This window comes from Neomonachus schauinslandi, chromosome 1, assembly GCF_002201575.2.
Source record: "Neomonachus schauinslandi chromosome 1, ASM220157v2, whole genome shotgun sequence".
NCBI classification, from domain to species: Eukaryota; Metazoa; Chordata; class Mammalia; order Carnivora; family Phocidae; genus Neomonachus; species Neomonachus schauinslandi.
Genome location: NC_058403.1, coordinates 162,320,538 through 162,345,206, shown reverse-complemented (window position 1 = coordinate 162,345,206; position 24,669 = coordinate 162,320,538). Strand labels below are relative to the sequence as shown.

The 24,669-nt window shown below is 38.7% G+C and overlaps 1 protein-coding gene across 2 annotated transcripts in view; it reads left to right on the top strand.

Moving 5' to 3' along the window:
- ATG7 (autophagy related 7) overlaps positions 1 to 24,669 on the top strand; it is a 230,381-nt gene that overhangs the window by 109,217 nt on the left and 96,495 nt on the right. For both annotated transcript variants that reach the window (XM_044916407.1, XM_021695209.2), the window contains exon 18: positions 3,388 to 3,510. In XM_044916407.1, the coding sequence (XP_044772342.1) occupies positions 3,388 to 3,510 (123 nt within the window). The remainder of the gene's footprint in view (positions 1 to 3,387; positions 3,511 to 24,669) is intronic.

Genomic DNA, 24,669 nt, shown 5'->3' with positions numbered 1-24,669 from the left:
CTTTGTCCAGCAGTATGAATGTGACATGAGTAAAGCTCACCTAGCCTTATAAAACAGTGAAATAAGGAAAATCATGTTCATCAGGAAAGGACACATATCCTTGTATTAAAAGAGTCCTATTTCTCTAACTTAGCAAACTCCCCCAGTACCTTTAGAGTACTTATAACCTATCAAAATGTAATGTGTACACTTCTCAGTACCATGTATTATATAATTACTTAGGAGGTTCATTATGTTTTATGTAGACTGACACATTGTTGCAGTGCTCATATTCATTGTAATGGTATCTTTTTGTGGGGTGGGGGATAATTTAAAACACATTTTCCCCTTTAAGAAGGTCAAACTGTAGGGAAAAATACCCTTGTACCTTTTATAAGCTGCTTACACTCGTAATACAGATTAACTTCCCAGCACATAAAGGGAATACTAGAAAACTCTTGCATGATTAAATATGCCCCCGGAGGATTAAGTTTTTCCACATATTTTTGAAGCCAGAACAATGAATAGTGTTTCAGCATTAAACTTTCTGTACATCTTGATTATGGGGGAGGCTTTTACTCCTACTGCTCTTGCTGTTAGTTTTTCTGCTATTCAGATTTGTAGCACTGCAAAATTATCTGTGGAAACATGGGTTTGAAATCTGAAAGGTTGATTAAGGTCCAACAAAGTATCATCTCTGGAATTATTCTAATTTTTTAAAGGTTTTTATCCATTTTTCAAGCCTGTTTCTTCTTTTACCTTATTGAAAACCTGGCACAGAGTAGTTAATTAGTGAGCTTAGTGATTCAGAAATAAGTGATCACTAAGCACACAGTATTTATCATTTTGAAAAAGATCACTTAATTTTCATGCATATTTTTCCTAAGATAAAATTCCTGTTTGTAAGGAATCTCTTTATTACTGAGGGATTCAGTTACTAAGTGCCTTTTTATCCAGGCATTGGGTTGTCAGATTAATTTACTGGGGCTCATCAACCAAAGGCTTTGCTTTGTGTACCTTGAGGCGTACTGATCACCCTTTGCTCCTCCATGATCCCCAGTGTATCTGTTCCCTCCGGCCTGGTCTTACCTTCCCTTCCTTGGCTCCCTTCACTGGTACTCAGCAGCCCCTCAATTTCTTTGACCTCTCGGTTAGCTTTATCCTGTCAGTGCCCAAGCTTAGATGGGTCCTTAACCACATTTCTCCCAAAATGTATATTTTCTGTCCTGAGCAGGGGCCTCCACTTCCTTTTCTCACATTCCCCACGCAGCTGTCCCAGACCATCACTACCCCCTCAAGCTCCATGGCCCACCCATCCCCTTCTCTGGCAGCAGATGACCTTGCTGCCTGCTGTCAGACCCCAGAGCTTCTCGGTCCCCAGTTCCCTGCTCTCCTAACTTATCACTACTGCTGCTTTGTTGCCCGTAGCTGAAGGAGGGCTGCCCCTCCTAGCTCCAGCTCTATCAGGGCTTCAGAGCTCTTCCTCCTCCTCCTCTTCTGAGACTTTCCTCCAGCACTAGGGGAAAAAATAGACTTCTGTGTATTCTTCCAGAGATCTTACATGCATAAACAAGCATACACACAGCTACATTTCCCTTTCTTCCTCTTTCCTCCTCTATCTTTATTTTTTTAAGACATTAATACTAGACACATGGTCTGGACATTGCTTTTAATATACCTGTATGTCTTAGAAATAAGTTTACATCAATACTATAGAGCTACCTCATTCTTTTAATGGGTCTAGATTATGCCCTTGATTGTAAATACACCATAATTTTGTTAACCAGCCCCTATTAAAGAGTAGTCACTTCTAATCTTTTGTTGCTGCAAACAGTGTTTCAGTGAGCATCGTTACATATCATTTTTTTCCCCCATGAACAACTATATCTGTATGAAAAGTCTTTGAAGTGGAATTGCTGCATTAAGGGTTTATACATTTTTGTTTCTTTATGGAGAAATTTTTAAAAAATTGTTTTCTATTTCTTGTGTTACTGCTTCTCCAGCCTTTCTCTTCATGTGTAATTGATTTCTTGGATTGATCTTCAATGTCTGCTTTTTGATACATTCATCTCTTTATTTCTTCCGAGTTCTGAGAGAATTTTAGAGACATTCTGGTTCAGTATTTCCTAACACTCACAATTCCTGTGATCTTTGAATTTTTAAATACAATAATCATTATTTTGTTTGCTTCTGAGAACTCAGACATTCTCAAATTGTTCTCCTGTCAAGACTGCAGGCCTTGAATCTTTTTATCGAAGGACAACATATATACAAAAAAAGGGCTTGATGGCTTTTCACAAAGTACACCAACACCCAGATAAAGAAACAAATGTTATCAGTATCCAGAACCTCCCTTGTGCCCCGTTCAGTTACAGTCCCTCCATGGGTAACCCACTCTCCTCACTTAGATTCGTTTTGCCTGTTCTTTTTTTAAAAAATGTAATCGTGCAGTAAATAATGCTTCTCTCTTCTTTCTTTTAACATTGTGAGAATTATCTATATTGTTGCAAGTAGATATAGTTGTTTTCGTTGCTAAGTAGTATTCTATTGCATGAATATACCCCTTTGTTCATTCTACTATTGATGGACACTTGAGTAGTCTCTAGTTTGGACCATCATGAGTAGTGCTGCTATGGACACTTTGGGTCTTCTGATACACAACCGCATACTTTTTTTGTAGGATATATATATCTAGGAGTCAAATTGCTTGATCACAAGGCATATAAGTGTTAAGCCTCTAAAATGGCTTTCTCATTTTGCACTCCCATGAGAATCCCAGTTGTTCTACATTCTTGCCAGTACTTGGTATCTTCTTTTTTATTTTAGCCATTTTGGTGTATATAAAGTAAGATTTCATTATGGTTTTAGTTTACATTTCCCTAACCACTTGTAATGTTGAGCAACTTTTCTTATGTTTATCGGCCATTTGGATATCCTCTTTTGTGGCATGCCTGGTGAAATTTATTTTTACGTTTTTAAACTATTCTGTTTTTTAAAAAAAACATATGGCTAGCCGGTAGATCACATTTCCCATCCATTTGTCCCTCTCTTTGTTTTTATCCTCTTTAATTTTTTTCTTGGCTCTTTTCTGGCCTTTTTTTTTTTTTTTTCCTAACAAGTGAACTTTAGAAGTAGGAACCCCAGCTTTCCTAGAATTTTTAGTGAATTGTCATGAAACAAATTTTGAGAAAAATTGTCATCAGAATTGGAAAAGGATATTGTCATTGTTTCTAAGAAGGGAAAATGATAAATCCTAAGCCCTCCCAGTTTTTGCCCTCCAGATTGCATTATTATCTGCATGTTTAATTCTAGTTTTAGTTTCATTTTTGACAAGTGCTTATAGAAGTGAAAATCTTGTAATATGCTTTTAAAACCAGCCCCTTTTTAAAAAATATAAATGTTTTACAGGTTCTTGATCAGTATGAACGAGAAGGATTTAATTTCCTAGCGAAGGTGTTTAATTCTTCACATTCCTTCTTAGAAGACTTGACTGGTCTCACTTTGCTGCATCAAGAGACCCAAGCTGCTGAGGTAAGAATAAAGCAAGCTTTCTATACTGAGGACTGGTGTGTTTGAAACCTACTTGATACTCAGATTTATGGAACAGTAAGGAAGCGGTAAATTCTGATTTTTTTCCTTAGAACATACATCACTAAATAAGTCTGCTAGCTACCAGAGAAGGAACCCTCTGTAGTCCCTGGATGTTGATGTGTGCAGATTGTTGTATAGTAGGTGCCAAATGCACATAATTAAAGGGAGTATGCATTATCTATTTTCAAGCACCTCTGGTCCTTTCTGAAGAACAGCATGCCTGTGGCCATGGGAGAGTTGTCTCTGATGTCCACACATCAGAATGTAAGACAGGGAAGACTGGGCTCTGGCCATGTTCTTCAGAGAGAACATGCCTGGCTTTTATTTCATAATTGGATACATCTTCTTGGGTCACTGAACTCTACTATAAAATGGCTTCCCCAGTCACAACCTGAGAGAGTTACGTGTTGCTTGTCAATTAGAATATATTGCAGATCTTAATTTCCATGAAGTTCTTAGGAGAAATGTGGCCTGTCTTATCATTTCCACAAGCTACATAAAGAAAACCTTGAGTGCCTGTGTCCCACAGGAGTGGAACACTTGCAAAGATGCCATTAGTCCTGTTGTCCTATTTATTGACTCCCACCTCATTCCCACCCCTGCCTGGGATTGTGTGTCTTCACCATTGGGGCAGGCCCCAGCGGCCATTGAGTAGACATTCAGGCCCGATACTGGACTAGCTTGTGGCAAACAAAGGCTGCTGTTTGGAGATTGGAGCTAGCAGCACTGAGTAAAGAAAATTGAAACTACCAGAGTCAAATCCTTTGAAACTTTCAGCAGATTGAGGTGAGAGTTTTAGGCACACCAGAGAGGCAAGATAGTACATCTCTCGTACTACTTTTAAAACTGAAATCAGTTCTGGGGTGCCTGGCTGACTCAGTCAGAAGAACATGCAACTCTTAATCTGGGGGTCATGAGTTCAAGCCCCACATAGGGTGTAAAGATTCTTTAAATAAAGAAAACTTAAAAAAAAAAAAAGCTGAACCCAGTTCTTCTTTAACTTGCCTTGGTGTCCTCTGGGCATTCAATAGATGTAGTACTCCACTTATAACCAATAGTTAGACCCACATAGAGTCTCTTAGCTTCAGTTTCAGAAGATAAACAGCATATCTGCTGAACTTAAAGAGAATTTGAGATTTTTCCCAAAATTGTGATTGGTTCCCAGACATGGTTCAGAACATTATGTTGATCACGGCTGCCATTTTATCTTTTGGGTAGCATTGTACTGCCTGATGATAAGGTTAAAATAACTTGCAGGTCTTTTCAACCATGCAATTGTTTGACTGGTTTGCTGAGGGAATATTTCTACCCATCTAGAAATTATTCATATACTTCTCTCTTGTTGGCTAGATGAATTGCAACTTGAAATTGACCCAAAATTTCACTCTTTAAAACAGAGCAGATGCTAGGATAATGGGCAGATTCCTTGATGAGATCTGACCTGCTTTGCATTTTAGCTGGTCAAACATTAATAGCCTTTTCAAAGACCCAGGAAGAGAAGGGAAAGTTTAAGAGAGCAATAGTGACTAAATAGATGGTGGGGCAAGAGGGGATATGGTTTCATCCACAAGTCAGAGTTTTCTTTTTGAAGTTTTCCCCCATTAAATTATATTTATAGTTTTGGAATCATAAGCCACACATCAAATTTTTGATTAGAGATGGTAGACTGGTTGGCCTATGAGCCAGATATAGCTTGCAGGTGTGTTTTGTTTGGCCTGCCCTGTGTGCTAAATTCTGAACAAAGTCAACATTTAAAACTTATGAATTTTACATAAAAATCTGAATTTTCCCATTTCTAACCTCTTTGAAAAATCAGATCTGGCAAGCCCAGGCCTGCATTTCTTAATAGTGATGGTTAGCTGGAGCAAGGATGCAAATTTTATAGATAAATAATGTACTTTATATGAAATTTGAAGGTATAAAAAATATTCTGCATGTAAAGGAAATCTCCTACACTTGTCCCTTACCACCTAGTTTCCTTTCTAGAGACACACATTTGTTGGTTTTTTGCCCAAAGTTATTTTTTAGGTGATATTCTCCATTTAAATGATGCTCTTGAGTTAATGACTCTTACAGGTATTAGAATTTGCAATCCTTATCTGAGAGAAGTATCGTTACTTTTTTAAAAGAGCCTTAAATAGGGCTGTGGTATTTTTTTTTTTAATTAAAAAAATTTTGTCTTTTTATTTCAGCTTATTTTCCATCATGATAAGTGTACTCTTCCTACCTCAACCCCATTTCCCCCATGCCTCCACCCACCTCCCCTCTAGTAACCATCAGATTTCTATAGTTAAGAGTCTATTTCAAACATTTTTTTTCTTTGTTATGTTTGATTTCTTAAGTTCCACATAAGACTGAAATCATATGGTATTTGCCTTTTTCTGACTTATTGCGCTTACCATTATACTCTCTAGCTGTATCCATTTTGTTGCAAATGGCAAGATTTCATTCTTTTTTATGGCTGAACCATATTCCACTGTATATATAGCACATCTTCTTTATCCATTCATCTATCAGTGGATACTTGGGCTGCTTCTGCAGTTTGACTATTGTAAATAATGATGCAATAACCATAGGGGTGCATGTATCCCTTTCAATTAGTGTTTTTTTGTTGTTGTTTTGTTTTGTTTGGAGGGGGGGTAAATACCCTGTAGTGTGATTAATGGATTATAGGGTAGTTCTATTTTTAATTTTTTTAGGAACCTCCATAATGTTTTCCATTGTGGCTGCACCAGTTTGCATTCCCACCAACAACGTACAAGAGTTCCTTTTTCTCCACATCCTTGCCAACACTTGCTGTTTATTATGTTTTTGATTTTAGTCATTGACAGATGTGAGATAATATCTCATTGTGGTTTTGATTTGCATTTCCCTGATGATGAGTGATATTGAGCATCTTTTCATATGTCTGTTGGCCATCTAGATGTCTTCTTTGGAAAAATGTCTGTTCATGCCTTCTGCCCATTTTTTAATTGGGTTATTTGTTTTTTGGGTATTAGGTTGTATCAGTTCTTTATACATTTTGGATGGTAACCCTTTATTGGATATGCCATTTGTAAATATCTTCTCCCATTTGTAGATTGTTTCCTTAGTTTTGTAGATTGTTTCCTTCACTATGCAGAAGATTTTTATTTTGACGTAGTCCCAATAGTTTATTTTTGCTTTTATTTCCCTTGCCTCAAGAGACATATCTAGAAATATGTTGATACATCCCATGTTGGAGAGATCGCTATCTGTGCTCTCTATAAGGATTTTTATGATTTCAGGTCTCACTGTTAGGTCTGTAATCAATTTTGAGTTTATTCTTGTGTATGGTGAAAGAAAATGGTCCAATTTCATTCTTTTTCACGTTGCTGTCCAGTTTTCCCAACACCATTTGTTGAAGAGTTATTTTTCCATTGTAAATTCATTCCTCCTTTGTTGAAGATTAATTGACCATATAATGGGTTTATTTCTGGGTTTTCTGTTCTATTCCATTGATCTGTGCATCTATTTTTATGCTAGTACCATACAGTTTTAATTGCTACCACTTTGTAATGTAACTTGAGATATGGGCTTTTGATATCTCTAATTTGGCTTTTCTTTTTCAAGATTGGTTTGGCTATTTGGGGTCTTTTGTGGTTCCATACAAATTTTAGGATTGTTTGGGAGCGCCTGGGTGGCTCAATTGGTTAAGTGTCTGACTCTTGATTTTGGCTCAGGTCAAGACCTCAGGGTTATGGGATCGAGCCCTGCATTGGGCCCTGCACTCAGCACAGAGTTTGCCTGGGATTCTCTCTCCCTCTCCCTCTTCCTCTCCCCCCACTTGCACACACACACTCTCTCTCTAAAATAAATAAAATCTTCAAAAAAATTTAAGATTGTTTGTTCTAGTTCTGTGAAAAATGCTGTTGGTATTTTGGTAGGGATTGCACTAAATCTGTAGATTGCTTTGGCTAGTATAGACATTTTAACGATATTTGTTCTTCCAACCCATGAACATGGAATGTCTTTCCATTTCTTGGCATCATCTTGAATTTCTTTTATCAGTGTTTTATAGCTTTTAGAGTAGGTCTTTCACCTCCTTGGTTAAGTTTGTTCCTAGGTATTTAATTGTTGTTGATGCCATTGTAAATGGGATTGTTTTCTTAATTTCTCTTTCTGTTGCTTCATTATTAGTGTGTAGGAATGCAACAGATTTCTGTACGTTGATTTTGTATCCTGTGGACTTTAGTGAATTCATTTATCAGTTCTAGTAGTTTTTTGGTGGAGTCTTTTGGGTTTTCTATACAGAGTATCATGTCATCTGCAAATAATGAGAGTTTTACTTCTTCCTCACCAATTTGGATGCCTTTTATTTCTTTATGTTGTCTAATTGCTGTTGCTAGGACTTCTAGTACTATATTGAATAAAAGTGGTGAGAGTGGACATCCTTGTCTTGTTTGTGACCTTAGGGTAAAAGCTCTTGGTTTTTCACCATTGAGTATGGTGTTGGGCTATGGGCTTTTAACATAAGGCCTTTATTATGTTAAGATATATTTCCTCTAGACCTACTCTGCAGAGGGTTGTTTTTATTTTATTTTTTTTATCATGAATGGATGTTGTACCTCATCAAATGCTTTTTCTGCGTCTATTGAAATGGTCATATGGTTTTTATCCTTTCTCTTATTGATGTGATGTATCATGTTGATTGTTTTGTGAATATTGAACCACGCTTGCATCCCAGGAATAAATCCCATTTAGTCATGTTGTATGATTTTTTAAAATATATTGTTGGATTCTGTTTGCTCATTTTTTGTTGAGGATTTTTGCATCTATATCCATGAGAGATACTTGCCTGTAGTTCCCACTTCTGTGGCATCTTTATCTGGTTTTGGTATCAGGATAATACTGGCCTCATAGAGTGAATTTGAAAGTTTTCCTTCCTCTTATATTTTTTAGAATAGTTTGAGAATAAGTATTAACACTTCTTTAAATGTTTGGTAGAATTCACCTGTGAAACTGCCTAGTCCTGGACTTTTGTTTGTTGGAAGTTTTTTTGATTACTGATTCAATTTCTTTGCTGGCAGTTGGTCTGTTCAAATTTTCTATTTCTTCCTGCTTCATTTTTGGGAGGTTATAATGTTTTTCAGAATTTGTCCATTTCTTCTAAGTTGTCCAATTATTGGCATATAGGTTTTAATAATTTTCTGTTACAATTGTTTATATTCCTTTTGCTGGGTTTGGGTTTTGTTTGTTCTTTTTTCTATCTCCTTTATGGGTAAGTTTAGGTTGTTTGAGATTTTTCTTGCTTCCTGACGTAGGCCTGTATTCCTATAAACTTTCCTCTTAGAACCACTTTTGCTGTATCCCAAAGATTTTGGACCATTGTGTTTTCATTTTTATTTGTTTCTGTGTAAATTTCAGTTTCTTCTTTGATTTCTTAGTTGACCCATTCATTGTTTAGTAGCATGTTATTTAACCTCCATGTGTTTGTGCTCTTTCCAGATTTTTTCTTGTGGTTGATTTCTAGTTTCATAAAATTGTGGTCAGAAAAGATGCATGATATCACTTTGATATTTTTTTTTAATTTGTTGAGACTTGTTTTGTGTCCTAATATGCGATCTCGTCTGGAGAATGTTCCGTATGCAATTGAAAAGAATGCGTATTCTGCTGTTTTAGGATTGAATGTTCTGAATATGTCTGTTAAATCCATCTGGTCCAGTGTGTCATTCAAAGCCACTGTTTCCTTGTTGATTTTCTGTTTGGATGATCTGTCCATCAATGTAAGTGGGGTGTTAAAGTCCCTTACTATTATTGTATTACTATTGATTATTTCTTTTTGTTATTAACTGTTTTATGTCTTTCAGCGTTCTAAATAGGGCTGTGTTTTAAGATAATGTTCAGCAGAAGACATAACAAAATTCATTGCCCTACCTACATTATTTTACATTACTGTGAAAAATGTGTGTGTGTAAATATATCTATATATATATCTATCTATATATATATATAATCTGTGTGAAGGTACCATTTTGATTTATGTATTTGATTCCCAATGCATTAACAGGTGTTGAGTAATAAAAATACAAAATTCTTCATCCCATATAGAAAGGTCCTGATTTATTTATTTTAGCAATGCAACAAGAATGCCCAGTTCTAATCTTGGACTCTTTTTATGCCTCAACTCTGGAATTGCAAAAGATTCAACCAGATAATTTTATGTGACTGTATCATTTTATACATTGTTTATAAAATACGTATTTGTACAAATACTGTTTTTTATAACAGGAATTACTGAACATCTTTAAAAAAAATTTGATAGCAAGTCACTGTGCTGGTAACTGAATACAGAAATTAATGAGATGTACTCATAGTCTAATATGAAAAACAGATGTAAATAGTACATTCTAATATCATCAAAATATTTTTTTTTAAGATTTTATTTATTTATTTGACAGAGAAAGAGACACAGCAAGAGAGGGAACACAAAGCAGGGGGAGTGGGAGAGGGAGAAGCAGGCTTCCTGCAGAGCAGGGAGCCCGATGTGGGGCTCGATCCCAGAACCCCGGAATCATGACCTGAGCTAAAGGCAGACACTTAACGACTGAGCCACCCAGGCGCCACTCATCAAAAATATTTTAGTCATTTATATATATTAAGTGCTCAGAGAGCAGTTACTCCTGCCTGGGGGAGTAGGGATGTCAAAGAAAGCTTCACACATAAGGGAACAAGTATTCCAGTTTAAATTTTAAAATTTGGAGCACCTAGGTGGCTCAATCATTAAGTGTCTGCCTTCAGCTCAGGTCTATGGTCCCAGGGTCCTGGGATCGAGCCCCGCATCAGGCTCCCTGCTCGGCGGGAAACCTGCTTCTCCCTCTCCCACTCCCCCTGCTTGTGTTCCCTGTTTTGCTGTCTCTCTTTCTGTCAAATAAATAAAATCTTTAAAAATAAATAAGTAAATAAATAAATTTTAAAATTTTTAATTTAATTTTTTATTGAGCTATAATTGATATATTACATTATATATTAGTGTTTCTGTGTAATGATTTAATATTTGTATGTATTCCAAAATGATCACCACAATAAGTCTAGTTAACATCCATCACCAGTTAGTTTTAAAGGATGAGTAGGCTGTCTTTAAAAATAAAAATTGGGAGGGAAATGGAGGAGGGCATTCTAGGCTGAATAAAGGTCTCAGAGGCCAAGAGTCTCTAGAGTGTTACTCAGAATCATGAGAATGTAGTTGGAGCCAGAGTTATCTGAAATCAGATAAGGTGTTTTTTTTTTTTTTAATAACAGCTTTATTGAGTTGCAATTCACATACCATGAAATTTACCCTTTTAAAGTGTACAATTCAGTGGTTTTTAGTGTATTCAGAGTTGTTATGCTACCCTTACTACTAAGTTTAGAACATTTTCATCACCCAAAAAGAAACTCCATACTCATTAAACAGTCACTGCTCATTCCCCCTTCCTTCCAGGCCTGGCAACCACTACTGTACTTTCTGTCTCCATGGATTTGCCCATTCTGGACATGTCATGTAAATGAAATCAAATGATATGTGGCCTTTTGTGTCTGCTGTCTTTAACTTAGCATGATATTTTCAAGGCTCATCCATGTTGTAGCAAGATAATTCTTTTTTCATTAAAGAAAGAAAAGTTTTGATGCTATTAAACAATCCCCTATCCTTTAACACCTGTGGTCTATCTCCCCAAATATAGACCCTTTATAAAAGAAGAATGCAAAGCTCATCCTACTAGAGACTACAAATCCCTTTCTTTTCATAGAAAGGAGCACAGGAATAATGGATTGGAAGATATATTCAAGACAGAATCACCTAGATTTAGTGAGATTGATTAATGCAACCAAATTTTTTGCACCCACCTTTCTGCCATCATCAAATAGCCCCAGATGATTGATTGCCATTATTTAGTCTAGGTTACTAGTGTAATCATAGTGCTGTTGAGATTGAGATTAACAGACAAATCACCAGGTTGGTTTCTGTTGGAGAAGGGGTTGAGATGCAGGATGCAGAGTGGGGACTGGAAGTGTGGTGATGGGAGGGAAGGGAAGGGGTGGACAGCCCAGACTTATAAAGATGAATTTATTTGATGTAATGGTGATTTTGAGGTAGTGGAATAAATGAATGGAAATGACTGAATGGTATTAGAGATAGGATGGTAATAGAGCTGGGAGGAAAAGAGGAAGACTGGTAGATTGACTTAGTAGGTAAAGAAAATTATCCTGTTTCATTGAGTGCAGTGAGGAGAAGCTGTAGAGGTAGGATGCAATAAAAAAAATATTTAAATGAGGAATGTGTGTGGTAGATTAACTTTATCTTGAGTTGTAGCTTAAAAATTTAAATACTCCCCTCATAAATGTTTTTGCTAATGTTGTGTTTCCTAAAGAAGGCACTAAGAAAGAGATCCATGTCTGTAGTCTGTAGCCCATCTAGCTGCCAAATTATAGTTATATTCTACCTATGAAGTATTAGAAGGCCCCATGGTGGAAAGCCCCCCCCCCCCCCAACTCTGCTTTTTGCCCTCTTAAAATGTTGCTATCCCAATAAGGAATTTTGCATGAAAGTTCTGATCTTTACTTTCAAGAGCCATTTTGAGAATGAGTTTAGATACTTGGAGATTGACCCGAGTTCTCTTTTGTTCATCCCTGTCTATTTATCCCAGTTAGAACAAAAGGAAACGGCCTTAAAGTTGATGAAGCACAAGATGTCCAAGTCATGAAGCTGTTGAAGTGCTCACCAAATGGTTTTAAAACTGCTGAATTTCACTGAAGAAAGGCTTAGTGTAAATCAGACACACAAAGGACTTAGCCATCTTTTCATAAAATTTGCTGTGACTTATCTTCTTAGGGTTATTTTTCATCAAGTACCTGTTCACATGTACTGAGTTAGTTCCAACTGTGGGTTCGACATTGTGCTGTGGGAAATGCCAGATAATTTTCAAACCCCATGTAAGTAGAGAGAAAAGACTGATTCATTCATAAGAGAGGTAATAAAGCAAGCTATATCCTTGAGAAATTCAAATAACAAAATTTCATAACCCAATTCCCCTGAAATTCTCATTTTCGAAGGTTTGCAAGTTCCGTGACTCCAGGATTACTTTTAGGCTATGTTTTCCTCCCTCGCCTTGACTATATCATCAGTATTTGATGCTGTGTCATGCAGTTATGATTTCAGGATTGCAGTTACAGCACTTCATTAATAGAATTTGCATCTTTGTCAAGCATTTGCTAAGCAGAACTTTTTTCCTGCAGAATCAGAGATTAACGAATGATTGTTAAAAAATAAAGTTTAACGCCAATGATAACATAAGGTGTACAATCATGAACAGCCTGGCAGAAATAAAAAAGGCTGAGCTGAAGGGTTGATTCTGAATTAAAACTCAGGTTCTGACTCATCTACTACAAAATTCAGAATTCTAGAAAATAAAGTGCCCATTTCTCTCATAGCAGGAAAGTCATATGAAAAACATTATAGTCATGTGATATGACTTCATTGGCATGACAATTTACTATTCAGCAAAGTAAATAACACAATTAACAAGGGTTTCTGCTGGGCCTTTTGCACTTACACTGAGTTTTTGGCCTCTCCCGCTCACAGATGGTTTTAATTTGGTTCCTGTGGAATATTTTTGTTTTGTTTTGTTTTGTATTTAACAACAGTCAGATATTTATGTACAGCTTCATCAAGAGCCTCTGATGACAAATATGCCTTTGGAGGCCAGTAGAAGCTGTGGGAAACCCCCGTGTCAGCACTTAGACCTGTTTCCAGTGGAGAGGAATCACTCTGGAGACTGACCTAGCCTGCTCGTGAATCCAGTTCGCTTTTCCCACAGCCCTCTGCTAGCCCACTTCCAGCCTGAACTGGCCCATCCTCAGACTGTATCCTGCCTTGATTTTTCCTTATGAAGCAATCCCTCGAGACACAGCCTTGGCCTTCTCCCCTAATTGAAGAGAAAAGGCAGAAACAGCAGGCAGAAAGCCATTTAATTCTTAGATTGGAAACAAGAGCCTGGTTTTTGAAACAAGGCTTGGCAGTATCCCTTCAGAACTCACTTTATAAAATGAATCCCTTTTATTTGCTGTCAGAGTTATCTACATAGATTTGAGATGTTTAAATAAGTTGGTGTTGGGGAAAAATCCAATTGGAGGATAAACAATGAAGTTTGGTCGGAGCCTCCACCCTTCTGAAGAGCTGTCTTGGATAGTATAATCCCCTTAGAGGTCTATGGGAGAGAAAAGAGAATCATAAATACTAAAAGCAGAGTTAAAACAGCAAATATTAAGAATAAGAACATGGGAACTACATCCTTCTTAAATTTTAGTCCTTGTTCTGCTCGTGTTCTCCTGAGTACTTGGATGAATAACTTGAAAATTTTGTACATCAACTTCCCCACTTAAAGGGATTGGGTGCCTGGGTGGCTCAGTCGTTAAGTGTCTGCCTTCGGCTCAGGTCATGATCCCAGGGTGCTGGGATGGAGCCCCACATCGGGCTCCTTGCTCAGCGGGGAGCCTGCTTCTCCCTCTCCCAGTCCCCCTGCTTGTGTTCCCTCTCTCACTGTCTCTCTCTCTGTCAAATAAATAAATAAAATCTTTAAAAAATAAAATAAAATAAATAAAAAATAAAATAAAGGGATTGAACCATATGTAAAATCCTTTTTAGCTCTAATAATCCAGTGGTGTGTTTCATATATAGCTGGTATGACCAAGAAGTAAAAAGATGGCCAATTTTTATGTCAAAATGTTTTAAAATGTATCAAGATGATTACTTTTTATACATTTTATAACCATTCTCTGGTATCTGTCCCATCTGGGTTGTCATTGCTAGAGACATTTTTTGTTGCATTTTTTAGAGATTAAGATCTACTTTGAGCCATAAAATAACATGTCTCATGCTTTATATTGATTGGTATGTATAGCAGTGTATATAAATTCAATATGGTATAAGCCGCCTAATAACTTACCTCATTGCAGTCTTGATGCCCTGAACTTTTGGCTTCTTTATAAACTAAAGTCTCCCCACACCATAATCGAGTGTGTTCCTTAAATCTGCGACTTGCAACCTCTTGGTATAGCTTCCAAAGATGAACTCCAAACCCTTTAAGTAATGGCAACATTTTTAGGATGTTGAATGTATAAAATCCAAGAATTTTCTTTAAAAATAAACCGTATTACACTATAACACTCATAGAGTGAATGAGTAGCCTGAACCCTGGCCTAGTCAGAAGGCCTGAGTCCATATCGCAGCTCCAGCAAGTAGCCAAGACTGCCGCTTTTCAGCCGACTGCATTGTGCAGGGCAAGACCATGTGTAGCAGCCCTGTGTGAGACCTTGGGTCATTTGCCTAATTTCATTGAGTTTCATCTTCATTTGTAGAATGGGATCAATAATTCCTACTCCTCACAACTACTATAAGCATTAAACAAGAAAGTACCTAACAAAAGGAAAGATAGACAAATTGGAGTACATCAAAATTTAAAATTCTGTGCTTTAAATGGTTTTTTGCAAGTCCTATATCTGATAAGGAACTGGTATCCAGAATATATTGGAAATTCTTGCAACTCAGTAATAAAAAGACATAAACCCAATTAAAAACTGGACAATGGATTTAAATAGACATGTCTCAAAAGAGGATATACCCATGTCCAATAAGTACATGAAAAGATGTTCAACATCATTAGCCATCAGGGAAATGAAAATCAAAACCACAGAGATACCACTTTATACCTACTGGGGTGGCTAGTATCAAAAAGACAATAACAAGTGTTGCCAAGGATGTGGAGAAATTGGAACCCTCATACATTGCTGGCGGGAATGTAAAATGGTGCAGCCACTTTGGAAAACAGTCTTGTAGTTCCTCAAAAAGTTAAACATAGAGTTACCATGTGGCTCAGCAATTCCACCCTAAGGTATATAACCCAGAGAAATGAAAACATACATTCATAGAAAAACATGTACACTGATGTTCATAACATTGTTTATTTATAATAGCCCCAAAGTAGAAACAACCCAGAGGTCCAGCTATGTAATGGATCGATGAAACGTGGGTGTTAGACTGGAAAATACTGGAATATTATTTGACAGTAAAAAAGGAAAGAACTGCTGACACATACCATAACACAGATGAACCTGCTAAGTGAAAGAAGCCAGTCACCAAAGGCTACTACATATTACAGGATTTCATTTATATGAAATGTCCAGAATTAAAAAATCTATACAGACAGAAAGTAAGCTAGAGGTTGCCAGGAGTGGGGGTAGGGGTTGGGCGAAATGAGGAACGACTACATACGGTAAGGGTCTCTTCTGGAGGTGATAAAATGTTATAATCTTAGATTGTGGTGATGTGTGCACAGCTGTGCCTCTACTGCAACCACTGAGTTGTGCACTTTAAATGGGTGAATTGGGGCGCCTGGGTGGTTCAGTTGGTTAAGCACCTGCCTTCGGCTCGGTCATGATCCCAGGGCCCTGGGATTAAGCCCCGTGTTGGGCTCCTTGCTCAGTGGGGAGCCTGCTTCTCCCTCTCCTTGCTAGTGCGCGCGTGCTCACTCTCTCTGGCAAATAAATAAATGAAATCTTAAAAAAAAAAATAAATGGATGAATTGTATGGTATGTGAATTATATCTCAATAAAGGTGTTTAACCAAAGAGAAAAGAAAGACAGCATGGAGCCCCAGTGCACATAGCTGGGACTCTGTGTGCTTCCTTCTTTCCTTCTCTCTCTCTGGCTTTTAAGGGCAGCATTGATTTTCTGTTTTGACAGGCCGTCAGAGCATGTTAGCTTACTCTTTGTAGAAATGAACTTTGTCTAGATGTGATAGTGATTTTTTTTTTCCATTTTCATTGTGCCTCAGTGTTCCAAGCCTTAGTCGCTGCTCACCTCCTCTCACCCTGTCTTGCTCTATGGCTAGCACATCCACACAACACATCACAAACACACTCACACACCTTCTCTTTTCCGGAACCATTTGAAATCAAGTCTCACATACAGTGACCCCTCACCTCTAAATGTTTAGTATGAATCACCTAAGAATACAAATACTCTTTTTATATAGGCAGAATACCATTATTGTTACAGAATAATGAACAATCATTCCATCATGGCATCTAAAATCCAGTATGTATTCCTACTTTCCCAGTAGTCCACAAAATTTTAAAAGCACCTCTTAAACCATTGTTTGCTTTTTCCTCAAGTTTGTAACTGTATATTTAAAAAGTTTTTTAAAAAATAAAAATTAGCACCAGTCACTTGGTATAGAAACTTGATCTTACCTCTTAGCACTTAACACCCTGATTTCTAAATGGGGAGAGACAGTTATCCTATTAGGCAGCATACCCCAGAGTTTCTGCTACTCCAGGCAGGCCTCTTCCAGGTGAGGTACCTCCAGGCATCACATTGGCATCCTAGCCTGATTGAGACAGCCTTCATAGCCAACCAGCCCTGAGCTGTGCGTTCCTGTTCATCCTCCCGTGGGGGTGCCCAGTGCCTGAGGCTTTTGAGGAGGTAGGAATGGGACTGTGAAGGCTATTTTTGGTATTTTGTAAAGCCAAACAGAAATAAAACATTTAAGACATGAGGTTGTATTGATCTATCAAGTTGGTTTTTCTGAATTCTGTTGTCTCAGAGTGGAATGGAATGCCAGTTAGCCTGATCCAGTCAGAAGTTCTTACTGACAGTTATATATGCCTTTGAATTATAAAAACAGTTACATAAAGTAGTGCATTTTGTTGGGTGGGAGCGGTTTTTCAAGATGTAGTCTGAGGCAGAGAAAATAGGGGCTAGGAAGAGGAGGGCCACTGGCCAGGGCATCACTGGCCCTGACTTCCTGACTGTATCAGCAATAGAGGGTCCCGGGGAGATGTTCCCGCAGTTTGCCCTGTGACCATTATTCCAGGGGCTGTATTTTTACAGCTGACCCTTCTCATTTGCAAACGTAACAGCTGCTATGTTGAATTTGGGGGGTTTCCATGTTTTGATACTGTAAAATTAAATTGACTCTTGGTTCTGAAATCTTAGTCTTGATCCTTCTTGCTTTGCCATTAGCTGTGGGAGAACAAGGAGGGAAGGGATGTGAGATATTCTAAGGTGTACATTGTTTTTAAATTAAATATTGTTCGTGTTTAATCGTGGCTTCTGTCAATTAACAAATGTTGACCCCTTGTCAAGTTCATGGAGGTGTGGAGATTCAAAGAGGTACACACCAGGTCTTCAGGAGGCTGACATGGCACAGTTAGGGTGGTAGAACAGATGAGTAACCAAGGCTGCAGGGCAGTAAGTGTGCACAGAGAGCTGGACACACAGCACAGTAAGTCCTGCAGGATTTCAGGAGCATAGGATGCAGAGAGGGCTCCAGGAAAGAGTTGGATTTGAACTGGTCCTTGAAGGTTGCCACTCCAAGTGTAGGAGGAAAGGAGAGAAGGCATTCCAGAATGGGCCATGGCATGGGAGCATCTGAGATCACACAGCAACTAATGCTGATACCAGTCTTATGAGGTGGATCTTACATTTTACAGCTCAGAGAAGTGTGCTGATATATGCTAAGTTGACCGGACACTGTTAAACTTAACTGTGCTCAGTGTTATTCTACATCTTGGGGTTTACAATATGCTTCGTGTGCCTGAGAACAGACAGGAAGATACGGATGTGTTCTGCTTTACAGAGAGTGCCTCTGCTTTCAGATTGAACAGTTTCAAAGAGCAGTTTTGCTTTTTGTCTGTTTCCTTCCAACTGCATTCTTGAATAGCGTGGTTTCTTTCACTGTTCCATCCTGGAGCCTGGTCGGCCAGCCTCACTGTGCTTTCTTATTCTTGAACTGTCTTTAAGAACAGACTGGCATCTTAAAATCCATGGGAATGAGGTTTTACTCATTCATGATTCCATCTCCAGACTTAACCAATGGGAAAAGGGCAGATAAGAGACAACTTGTTTCTTCTTTTACTTTTTCCTAATTTGTAGAGAGAAATTAAGAGCTTGCCCCCATTTGTCTTTATTCAACCATCTGGTTAAAAAAAAAAAATCAGTGCTAAATTAGAAATATTTAGATCTTACTGTTGCAAGACAAAATCATTGAGTTTCTAATTACCAGTACAGTAAACTGCTGTGGATTGGTTTATTTTTAATTATGCTACTAAACTTAAGGTATAATGGGATAAATGGGATAATACCTACCCCCACCAAGTTGCTGTTATAGTGTGCTTTGAAATCTTAGAAGTATAATATAAGCATCAATTCTTGTAAGGCTAAATGCAAATGAACCAAATGGAAAACTGCCATAGTTTTTTTAAATAAATTTTTTTCTTGAGACACCATAGGCCTTTGAACATAAATGTCTTGAATTAAACTTTAAACAATCATTAACCCTTAAAATAATTTGTATTAACTGGATCTTGAGTGTCAAAGACATTAGCAACAGATAGTTTTGTTGTAGAAGAACCTATAGAAAACTACTTGATTCTAGTCCAGGTATAAGAATACACATTAACTTTCAAATAAATCTTTGTAGAACCTCCTAATATGAAACAGTTGCAACTTCTCAGTTAATCATGACCTTTAAAAGAATATTCTTACCTATTCTGAAATTAACTCTTCAAAAGGATAGCTGAATAGCTTTGTCTCTCGCATGCCCCCATGTGTTCTCTGCAGTTCTGTCATGCGTACTTCTGTTCCATTGCCCTGTCCTCTCCCCACTCAAGACTTGGTCAAGCTCATCCTTCTGGTCAAGTCCTGTTTCCTTCCCCATGGGGTCTGCCTGGTATTCCTGTTGGCCCTTCTAAAGTACCAACCTCCTTTGAGAAATGGTTTCTTTTTTTTTTTTTTTTTTTTTAAGATTTTATTTATTTGACAGAGAGAGAGATAGCGAAAGCAGGAACACAAGCAGGGGGAGTGGGAGAGGGAGAAGCAGGCTTCCTGCCGAGCAGGGAGCCCGATGTGGGACTCGATCACGGGACCCCGGGATCATGACCTGAGCCGAAGGCAGACGCTTAACGACTGAGCCACCCAGGTGCCCGAGAAATGGTTTCTAACTGTCTTCTTCCCACCGAGGCTGGGGTACACATGAGATTCTATAAATGAAAGTCCAAAAGAACCATGGGCATTTGGGGCAGTTTGTATTATTACGTGTGAGCAAAGGAATGACTTGATCCAAACAATGCTTTAGGAAAATGAAATTGGCAAAGATCAAGAGATTTCTCCCCTGCTTTTTTCTTTTATATCTTAATATTTTCTTTTTAAAAATTTTATTTATTTATTTGATAGAGAGCACAAGCAGAGGGAGCAGCAGAGGGAGAGGAAGAAGCAGGCTCCCCGCTGAGCAGGGAGCCTGAGTCAGGGCTCGATCCCAGGACCCTGGGATCATGACCTGAGCCGAGGGCAGACGCTTAACTGATTGAGCCACCCAGGCGCCCCTATATCTTAATATTTTCAAATGAGCTATCACATAAGCCAGAAGAAAGCATTAAACATTATGTAAAAAAAGAATGATTATCATATTCACATCCAGTCAAAAAATAAAACGTTCCCTTTCACCCCTCTCATGTTTGGCTTCCTGGATCACAACCCTCGAGGTAAATGCCCTTCCGACTCTTGTGATAGTTATTTCCTGGCTTTACTTGACAGCTTCAGTTGGGTGTATGAATGATATAATTTACTTTGCCTGACTTTGAACTTTTATATAAGGAAGTAAGCCCCATATGATCTTCTGTGTCTTGCTTCTTTTGCTCACCATTGTGAAGGTTACCCATGTTGTTGTGTGCAGCTGAAGTTTGTTCCTTTTCATTGCTGTATAGTATTCTATAGTTTACATATGCTGTAGTTTGCCCATTCTACTGTAGATGGATACCTGTAGTCCTTCCAATTTGGACTATAATAGAGTGTAGGTCAGAGCATTCTTTTATATATATATATATATATATATAAATTTGTATCTCCTGGACTACATATGCAACATTTCTCTAGGTCAGTGTCTCTCAGCCTTTTTTCTTTTATTACCTCTCCTAAGGAGAAAACTTAATTAATTTTAAACTAAAAATTTATAAATTCAAATTAAATTAATTAATCCTAAAGAGTAGGATTTTGTTGGGTAGAGTTGAGCTTTGGAAGGCTACAAGCCACTGTGATAGTCAAGATTTTTTCACTTATCAAAAATCAAATTCTGTTCTTTTGTGGGAATAATATTACCCCTATTGAAAATGCACTTTCTAGGTTATATAACTAAGGTCAGAATTGTTGGGTCGTGGAAAATGTGAATCTTCAACATTTTTAGATCATGGCAAACTGTCTTTCAGTACCAATTAAATTGTACCAATTTAAGTCATTACTAGTAGTATATGGGAGTTTCTGTGGCCATATATCCTTGCCCAAATCCTGGTACTGTCATATTTAAAATTTTTTGCCAATCTGTTAGATGTATAACAATATGACATTATGCTTTTTTAAAAATTTGTAGTTTCCTAATCATCAGTGAGGTTAAACAGCTTATGTTTATTACTTATTTGGATTCCTCTTGCCTGATGGTTTATTTCTCTATTTTAACTCTAAAAATTCTTGTATGTTCCACTTAATGTAGCCCCTGTTAAAACACAATAGAATGGCCTATTCACTTGAAAAATACAGTGAAGCCCAGAGAACTGTGTTCTAATCCCAACGAACTATTTGTCTTAGAGTCCCATATCTCTGCGACTTAGTGTCCTCATATACTAAATAAAGGTATTGACTGGGTTAGAGGGGTGGTTCTCAACCCTGGCTGCCTATTCGAATTGTCATTTCAAAAATATCGATGTTTAAAGCATACCTCTACTAGAAAGTCTGATTCAGTTGGATTAGAGATTTCTATATCCCTTCCAACCTAACATTCCATGATATTGATAAAATAGTCTTTGAATCATCTTCCTTGTGTGTTCCCTAAATTAGGTATGCCCGGGGACTATTTCTCTGTCGAACTGTAATCTCTTTTTGTAAATGAGTTATAAAGAGGAAGAAACTTGGGGCGCCTGGGTGGCTTAGTCAGTTGAGCATCTGACTCTTGGTTTCAGCTCAGGTCATGATCTCAGGGTTCTGAGATTGAGCCCTGCATTAGGCTCTGCACTCAGCGTGGAATCTGCTTGAGATTCTCTCTCTCTCTCTCCCTCCTGCTAGTGTTTTCTCTCTCTCTCAAATAAATAAATAAATAAATAAATAAATCTTTAAAAAAAAAAAAAAAGAGGAGGAAACTCCTTAATTTGGTCCACAAAAGGAAAGGTAGTGTCGGTGTTCAAAAAAAAAAATTTTGTAGCTGATTTACTTACAACACTAATACGGTTTTCTCTCGTTGATACCTGTCATGACAAAATACACATCCAAAGACAATGCTAAGAAATCATAAATGAGCCTTTGAAAGAATGAGGCATATGTCAGCTTATGGTGTCTGGGCCGAATACAGCCTCATAAGGCTGAACTCATGAATTCCTGACTTTTGGTTTTTTGATATAAGATTCTATCCCATTGCCAGAAGCCAGACTTCCACTTCCAGTCAGACAAGGGGCTGCTCAGGCCTAGAACCAAGGCACGAAGCGAACCAGCTGTGCTCCAGGAAGAGTGGGTCAAAACCACTGCTCTCCTGGAGTGCGCGTGGGTCAGTGGGTGTTAGGGCTACGGAGGGGTACTGCAAGAGGGCATTGTACCATTCCATGTACCTCTGTGTGTCTTCAAAAGTCCCCCAAATGAGAAGTTTTTTAAGAAACCCCTCTCCTGGTGTCCAGTCAGCCATGTTTTCTTGTGCCCATCTGCCTCTAATAACATGTGATTGTATGTGATCAATATCTGACACTTGTGTGGCACTTGTGTTTTCCAGAGTGTTTACTTGCATTTACTCAGTTGGTCATCATAGCAGTCATTTTCAGAGAAACGCCTTTGGTAGCCATCTAGACCCAGGTTATGATGGCAGAAACCAAAAGCTCAAATTGGCTTTAACATATATGAAGAATGTATAGCTAAGCCATGGAATCTTGGCTCCAGGGACTCTACAAAAAGGGGTTTAATGTCACAACCATCTTTCTCTTTATTGCCACTCTTTGTTGGCACTGTTTTCTCTCTCTGCAAACAGGTTCTCTTTCTTTCCCATTTAGCAAAAAACAAAGCCTCAGGCAGTTCCAAAATCTCATTCTTCCTTTAGGAGTATCTTCTCTGGTGGCTCCAAAAGGGAAACCCTGGGACACAGACTGTGATTGACCTGGCCTGAGTCATATATATGCCTTCTCTGGACCACTTGCAGTAGACAGGGATGGGCTGCCGTGACTGGCCAGCTTGGGCCACAGGCAGGGTGTGGGGATTGGCAGCCTCCCTCAGAACCATGTGGTTAGTTAGGGTGAGAGCAGCATTGTCCCCTCCAAAGGAGGGGCTAGTCCCCAGATTTGCCCCCCAAGCTTGACTTACTCTGCTTTCTGAATTTACCTCATCTTCTCACCTAACCACCGGTACCCCTAAGCACTCTTTATTCATTGAGCCCTTAACAAACTAGCTGCTCAGTCTCCCTCACAACCAGCCTTCAAAGGGAGAAAGAATTTTCTCCCAGATCGAAGCATAGGGGTTCTCCCTTTCTCTCTAGTACACAAATGTCTAATTCTAGGTTAACACTCAGCTATTCCTTCTCCCAAGCTCCCACACAGCATGGTAAGGCCACACCTCCTAGGGTGGGGAAGGGTCATGCTCTGGTTGCCTCTGCCAACCAAGTGGGGACAGGGGAGCTGTGGACAGGGGCCAGTGTGCCACTTCATCTTTCAGTCCAGATGTTGATGGTCAGTAACAGTGTCACTGCCTCAAGATATGGGCCTTTAGTCTCCTCTGCAGTCTAAAAAATTACTTACCATGCTGAAACCTGTTGATAAACCCAGATCTGTAATTAGGAACATAAATGACACAATACAGGCTTCGCACAAATGAACAGTTGTGGGGTATTATGGGCCCCTGTGGATTATTTGACTGAAGCAAAGGAGGGGGGAAAGCTGGTTGCTGTTGAACAAATTGCTACCAGATGTAGATTTCAATAAACACCGCACTGTTGTTCCTTTGCCCGAAGGTGCTATGAATTTCTTGAGGCAACAGAGCAATCAGTAAACTGGTGACTGTTCCAACATGAATGGAGCCTCCTGGTGTTCCCTGGTCCTGAGTGTTTGTCCACAAAATGCAAGGCAGACCCAGGGGCCTCTCTCCCCTACCTGAAGTTTTATAGGTGAGTGATGTTCTTAAAATGCAGCAACCAGATCCTGTGGAACCTAAAAGAAGCCCGGAACTATGGTTGGAATGTCACAAAAAGAACCCATCAGGGTGGGGAGAGGGGGATGCTTTAAGAGAATAAGGATCAGTGGTTTTTCTTACAGATGTTACTTGTAATAGTCATGGGATGAACCTGCCTCAATCAATAAATATGTGAGAGCCTACCCATGCCATATGATGAGGAAAGCCCACTTTCCTTCTCTTCCCTGAACTTACAGTTGAGAGGCGGAAGGGCATTCAAGCAGTAGTTAAAAATAAAAACTAGCCTTCAGTGTCCTGCCAGGGAGTCCTGTGTGAACTTGCAACATGGAAGCAGCTTGCCCACCTTCACCAGCTGTTGCCATGGGCCGGCCAGCACATGAGCCTGAGCATTTGAGACCGGAAGGTCCCAGAGCCATCAGGCTACTTTGCTATACCTTGAAGGGAATAGAAAGGGGGGAGAGAGAGAGATGAAGGAGATTGAGAGATGGAGGGAGAGAGAATGTGATTGATTTTAGTTTAGTATACTAACTAGCTTGTCATGTTCCATAGAATAGAGTGATTTCCCTGAGCCTTCTCTTGGTTATGGCTCTTTAATAAAAAGTTAAGCACCGAATGTATGGTTGGCCTAAATCCAACATATATGTCTGCATCACTGTGTGGTTCTCTGATCCTCTCTTTTCAGTTAGATGTTCAGCTTTTTGAGGACAAGGACCACCTTGCCCCCTTATCGTTTTTGACTAACAGCTGCTTTGCACATAAGGTATACATGGGTTGAATGCCGCCCCCCAAAAAGGAAGTTTTACATGAACAACACATCAGCTACTGAGATAGCGTTTTTGTTTTGAATTGTATGTAGGAGGTTGAGGGGCAGAGGATCTAATTGGAAGTCCTGGG